At 48.6% G+C, this 6,719-nt stretch overlaps 1 protein-coding gene across 1 annotated transcript in view; it reads right to left on the minus strand.

Moving 5' to 3' along the window:
- Window positions 1-2,374: 2,374 nt before the first annotated feature.
- MLF2 (myeloid leukemia factor 2) overlaps window positions 2,375-6,719 on the minus strand; it is a gene marked incomplete at its 5' end in the record, with an annotated part of 4,665 nt that continues 320 nt past the window's right edge. The window contains 6 exons of the mRNA XM_010180261.1: window positions 2,375-2,968; window positions 3,516-3,756; window positions 3,857-4,016; window positions 4,351-4,476; window positions 4,895-4,948; window positions 6,432-6,467. Coding sequence (XP_010178563.1) covers window positions 3,578-3,756; window positions 3,857-4,016; window positions 4,351-4,476; window positions 4,895-4,948; window positions 6,432-6,467 — 555 coding nt within the window. The remainder of the gene's footprint in view (window positions 2,969-3,515; window positions 3,757-3,856; window positions 4,017-4,350; window positions 4,477-4,894; window positions 4,949-6,431; window positions 6,468-6,719) is intronic.

Raw genomic sequence — 6,719 nt, forward strand, 5'->3', positions numbered from 1 at the left:
AACACAACCGGCGCATCTTCAACCAACACTGACTTTCATGATGGGAGCATCCAGCCTTCTCTTTCTCCGCTCTGCTAGAAGAGCTGTCACAGATGCCTCAGAAATGCAGGAGACTCATCCCAAGCCTTCCCTTTGCCCCCTTATAGCGGGAGGAGTGCTTTTAACAGGAAACCATTTTCACTTGAAACTGTAACTAATGGGAAAAAACCGTAACCAGACATAGGTGTGACGCTGAAGTGAACATTGTCTGACAGAGGTGGGCTTCCTGATTGCCTGCATGGCCTTCTTTCAATTAGGCACCTGCTTACAACAACCTGGAGCTTCTCACAGCTTGTCCAAAGACCAAGAAAGAGGAATAAATCACTGGTTGTGCACACATACCTTTGCCTTCGTGCAATTCTCCGCATGCCCTTCCTTTGGGTGAATGACCTACATCGGTGATCAGTAAGTGAACTGTCATCAAACCAGGGTATGGGGGAAAGGGAGAACCCCAGTTGCACTCACTCACGAAAGGCACCGGTGGCAGTGCTTTTTACTCCCAAGGAGGTACATTTCCCTGGACCGCCAGAGTCTTGTCACACCTGGAAAAGGCTGAGATCTTGGAGATAGCTGCACAGCAGTCAGCAAGTCCAGGTGAGTCATACCCCTGCCAAAGAGTGCAAGAGCACCCAAGGGTCCCAGACACACGAGCAGAGTGGCACCTAACAGGGTGCAGAGCCCAGATCCAGATAAAAGCCTCTCTCTCTAAGGAAGAGGCACACCTGCTCAAGCATCATCCCAGTTTGTGGGAAGCCATCCTTGCTCTTACCACCAATGTCTCAGTTGCCACATTTCTATCTGTTCTCTGTCCAGATTAGGGTTTCTATGCCCAAAAAGGAATGGATTCTCACATGTCAAAGGTCCAAGCTAATCCCCACCACCACCATCCACATGCCCATCTCCCCCTGCTCTTTCTCAGGCATAGTCTCAAGAAACAGCCAGGACTTAGGGCTGGTTACCACCACCGTCTGAGTGCTGTAAGCACCTTTCCGAGCTCAGCTAGTTCTTTGCTGGATCAAAACACCAGGTCCCACATCTTGTGCCAGCTCGAGACTACCACCCAGATGAGGGCTGCTGTTGTTGCTCCTGTTCCTTCCCTCAAAGTCTGGCACACCTAAGATGACTCCCCCACCACTATACCTCTCCCAAACCCTGCTTTCTTCTGTGTAGCTCCTCCTTCAGCCTTGTCTCGTCAGGGCCTGCCTTGACTGTGAGGTCTCCAGAAACTCAGTCCATCCCCAAGGGGCAGCTGGCGTAACCCTCTTCGGCACTCACTTCGCTGTCTCAACTGAGGTCCCTTTCTTCACACTCCTGGGTGCTGGAGACTCTCCAACTGCACCTGGATGCCTTGGTGAGGCAGGTGTCACTTGGAGATCAGGCCTCCTCCTGGGGTTTGCTATGGGGAAGAAGAGTGCAGAGAAACAGGGACAGAGCCTGCCATCAGCTGGGGCTCTGCCCTGCACCTCCTTGAAGGGTGGACCAAGTGCAAGCTCTGGCTGAAGCTTTCAGGGGATGGATTCTGCATCCTATTTTGAGAGCAAAGATGATCAGTCCTCAGCAAGGCACCTGTCCCTCTGTCGGCACCCAGGTGTGCAAGATGGGGACACACGGCAAGCTCCTGGGACACCATTCCCCAGTGTAAGCCATGCATCAATTTCCTGCCTTCTGCTGCAAGTGAGTCAATGAAAAGGTTCACGTATGGGTGCGTGCCAGGAACCTGGCCCAGGAACCCAGATCTTCCCTAGTCCTGTATTCCTAATGCCTCTCGAGTTTCCTCCAGTACTGAAGAAGTTAAGAAATGGTCATTGGTAACAACATCAGGCTCAGTTGCAGACAAGAAGAAAATAATAGAAGTATTCCCTGGCTGTGCAGGAACCCCAGGGGCGCAATTCAGGGCTGCACAGACGACCAGGCAGCGAGAAAGACCAACCAACCTCCCTTGAGCCCACAGCAAAACTGCCGCAGTTAAAGGGTACTTTTGCAAACTGGTTCTGGGGTCGTCTTTCAGTTTCCATGTGGAGCATTATCTGCAGGTATTTAAAAGGTGTGTAGACGTGGTGCTTAGGGATACAGTTTAGTGGTGACTTGGCAGCGTTAGGTTTACGGTTGGACTCGATGATCTTAAAGGTCTTTTCCAACCTAAAGCATTCTATGATTCAGATTCTCACGCTCTGTAACTCTATGGGAAGGCTACAAGCCTATTTCCTAGAAGAAAATGAAGCCTTAGAATTAAACAGTGTTTCTCCTCAGCAATTTCCCAAGGATATGAAAAAGGTTACTTAATTTCACAGCAGGCACAACTAAGTTAACTGAAGGCAAAGACTGATCCAACAACTCTTTACAGTTTGTTTCTTTATTCAGTAAACATCTAGTTACAAGTTTCACAAATTAAAAAAGTGGGGGAGCTGATTGAAGAGGGGTCAGGAGGGAGTGGGGGGGGCCCACAGGCTGATCCAGCTTTTGTTCTGCTCCTCCCTTCTCTATCACACACATCCTTCTGCTTCTCCACAGCTGCAGGAAGGGAACCGAAGCCCCTATCCTGGCAAGGGGACGGGCACGGGGCTCCAGCAGAACCTCCAAATTTTTCTTTCAACAGGGGACTAAACACAAACTTCAGAACCAGCCCAACCCAGCACGGAAAGAGAGGAAAGGATGGAAGAGGCAAGGAGGCAGCTCCTCATGCCCAGCACTACTGGCAGAAAGAACAGAACCAAGGGAGAGCAGGACGGGAATGGGTATTTAATGCGTTTCTCGCACATCAGTGAGATTACCCGTGCCCCGCTGCAGCACCCAAATAGGGCAAAAAAAAAGAGCAATGCAGAAGATTAGTTGCTTTGTTTCAATTCTTAAGTGGGAGGGAGGTTAATACTAAATTTGAGGAGGGTCCAAGTGGTGCTTTGAAGGGGCTTCAGAGTTTCACTGTCTGTACCTGGGAGGAAGGAAAACAGAGAACACAAAAAGAGTAAGTGGTGGCTAGAGAGCAGCACAGGAGACAGATAAAGACATGTTTAAAACTGATGTCTAGACATCAAAAAAAAGGGAAAAGAATTCCTTTTCAAGCACTAGATCACATCCTAGTGAACCCAATTCAAAACACAGGAGAGCAGACACCAGCACTTACTTATGTCTCAAACTGGATTGGCAGCAAATGGTCTGTCTCTTAAGTTCTGCACAATGACAGTATAAACACTCTGCAGATTGCAATCCTACATCATTTCATACTGTTTCAACCACTGGTTAAGGCTGACACCACACTTTCTGCTGGGGACAAAGCTAACTTAAACAGCTTCCACGTTCCCATTCAGAACAGCATTTTCTTAAAATTCACACCTTCCCCTACTCTCTGGATTAAGTGTGAAACCCCATTTGCAACCAACACTTCAAAATAACGTTAAGATTGGGGCACTGAAAAAAGTAATCACACGCCTAAGAGGCAACCACGCGGTGGAAGACGAGGAAAGGAACTTAAGACTTACAAGAGCGTGTAGGTAGATCTGGGGGTGGCCTTGCTGCACCCCCCACAAGGTCTGCTCTGGGTTCACCAGTCATACCGACGGGACTGTCTGGAGGGAGAGTCCTCAGGGCCCTGGATCGCCAGACGGGTCCCCTCAGCCCGACGGCCACCACTGCCTTCATGACGCCGGTAATCCAGCCCCCGCTGTGGCCGGAAGCGAGACGTCTCTCGCCTCCACTCGTCATCAAACGCAGCTGCATCACCTGTGTGGGGACAGATCAAAGCTCAGACGGGGATGAGGTGGGGAAGTGGCACCAGGGAGGTGTCACGGTCTGGGGACCTGAGGCCATGGGCCATGCTCACTCTCATCCATGTTGATGTAGTCCTGCCTCTCCTCCTGGTCACCCGTACGGTGGTTCCGGGACCGCTGCATGATGTGAGCCCGCTCCCTGATGTGGTGTCCGATCGACATCTGTTCCAAGCCACTGTCCGAGTCCCTTACTGTCCGTCTTGTCTCACGGATCTGGGGGCAGATTACCATGCAGGATCAACATTTCTAATTCAACTTCTCAGCCCCATAAGGCACTCTGATCCTTGGCTGCAGTACGCCAGTCATGCTGCACTGCCACCACTCCCAGGATGTCAGAAGCAACAAAATGAAGAGGGAAAAATGGATTTCCACCTGCCAGCACTTCCCATCCCCACCCAGTGGCCCTCAGGACGGGTCAGTGAGTCACAACGCATTCCTCAAACTGCAGCCGACTGCAAAGCAGGTGCTGGGGGTGGCCAGCACTGAGCCACCCACAGCAAAACCAACAGCCTCATGCTGGGGAGGTGCACTGCAGCCTCCTCCTTACCCCGCCAGGTGCTGAACGCATCTCTGAGGTCTCCTGATAGACTTTGGGCCCATCACCCAGGTTGGAATAGGAGATGACAGTTGAGGAGGTAAATGTCTGGCAGTTAGCACCACTTGTCATATGCTCCTGCAAGATGAAATGGGGAATGGTATAAAGAAGGAATGGGGGTGAAGAAGAGATGGCAGTTAATTCTCTCCACATGTAACGAAGGATGAAGAAATTACAATAGGAAGAATACAATTCCCATGGGTACGTCTTTCCAGAGAATACATCTTCCTGTTAAATTAATTTTTGTTTCTCACTAAACAAGTCTACCCCCACACTTCCTTCCTCACCCATCTCTCCTCCCTGCACTCAGAGGCTACGCCTCAGGAACTCTATCACTCCATCCTGGTCAGCAAGAGAAGCTCACAGCCTCTGCCACCGTGGCAGCTTGAGCAAAGCCAGTACAAAGAACAACAATAAGATGGGAGACACTGGAGGGGATGGTAGGAGCACCCAGAGCACTCCCCTCAATGTAGACTGGGTTATGCAGGGTTCTTACCATGTTTCCAATCATGTCGTTCATCATCCCAAACATGTCTATAAAGCCACCTGCCTGATAAAAAGGAAAAGAGAACACAAGAATAGTGAGTTTGGAAAGATGTAGGAAGAAAAAATAACCAACTATCATCAAGGGACAAAAAACTGCTGCCCAGGAAGAAAAACTCTGTTCTTTCCCCTTTCTTTCAGTAGCACAGTGAAACTAGGATTTGGGGTTGCTGTTCTCTGCATCCTCTCAGGCTGCATTGCCTGGCTCTCCAGATGTCTGGTTACAGCAAAGGGTGTTCTCTTAGTCTGAGTCTGACCCTCAATGCACTGGGGTTTGCAAATCCGGGCACTCAGCAAAGTTAAGAGAAGAAATCTCAGGACGTGCACTTACAGTACTCTTAACCATAAGACAGTCATCCTTGACGATGGTTTCACCTCATCACTGTCAACTCTTAATTTAACCCACAAGAAAGCTCCCACTGATTGTATTCTTTCTAACATAATAACAAGTTTATACAAACATCTGACTTTTTAATCCTGTAAACCTAAAGGCTACAGTAATACACTGGGTCAGCAGGTCTCACAGGTTAATTGTGCAATATGTAAACAAAATTACGACGTCAGTTTCAACTTGCTGATTTTTTTGTTTTCTCGAGTAGCCTCTTGTTCTCATTTTCAGCAGAGCAGCGCCTACATGCAATGTTATTATCCTTTGAATCATATCTGTTTGTATTCTTACTAATCCTTCTCTGAGCTACAACCATGCCGGGATGCTTAGTCTCTTTCACCGAGGCAATCCTGCAGAGCAAGGCAGCTCAAGCTGCTGGATCTGGAATAACCTATTTCCACTGTATTATTTTAGTAGATGAGGGAGATCAGCATGCTTCAAGCATAGTGTCCTCACATACACACAGTCATTCTCATTCCAGTCCTGTTCACCTGAAGCTTTCCATCTGCAACCATCGGCAAAGGAGGTTCAATAATCACCTCTGCCTACTGATGGCCAAGTCTTTTCCTCGCATTGTCACAGTTCCTCCATTACCTCCAAATAGATTTGCAGCCTCTTTGCAGACATATGAGGTTATTAAGAGACTATCTGCTCTTCCTGGATATTAACTGTCCCAATTCCTATGAAATATTGTGCTATAACAGCTTTAGGGCTCTTCTCTGGCCAAGGTACAAATTACAACCTCCCCATATAAACAGAGTTGGAATTTCTCCTCTAACACAGCTCTCAGACTAGATCAAGACATTAGAGGTGACACAAGGGAAAGGCCTGAAGTCATGAAGCAACTCCACAACAGCTGTCCAAGAGAAAACAGCTGCCCACGGTTTCAGTTCAATTTCCCCTTTCGTATTCCATTTACTATAAATCTAGAGCTCATCCTGGTCTCTTCACACCTTCTCACCCTCACTACCTGTTAGGAATAGGCAGTATCGCTCACAGATATCTACATTTTAGCACCAGTTGCACAGAGCGCTGATGGATCTCAGTATGGAGCCACTATTTGGAAAGCCTCTAATCTGACACAGAAAAATAAAGAACTTACCATGCCGAGCATCCCAAAGGGCGAAACAGCTCCTGCCTGCCAGGACAACAGAAAAACAGAACAGAGAATGACCTTACAACAGCCAAACACTAGATCCTCCTCATAACACCCTCATCCTTCTCGGAAACAGAACAGGGAACACTCAGACCCAACAAACAGTTCAAGAAAGCGCCCCATAGACTCGTGGCGGTTCAAACCATACCACCTCTACCAAACCTGACAGAAGGTACGGAGTTGTGTTCAATGTATTAATGCACGCAGAGCAAAGACAAGGACAGGAATGCTAGT

The sequence above is a fragment of the Mesitornis unicolor genome, unplaced genomic scaffold (assembly GCF_000695765.1).
Source record: "Mesitornis unicolor isolate BGI_N332 unplaced genomic scaffold, ASM69576v1 scaffold46252, whole genome shotgun sequence".
NCBI classification, from domain to species: Eukaryota; Metazoa; Chordata; class Aves; order Mesitornithiformes; family Mesitornithidae; genus Mesitornis; species Mesitornis unicolor.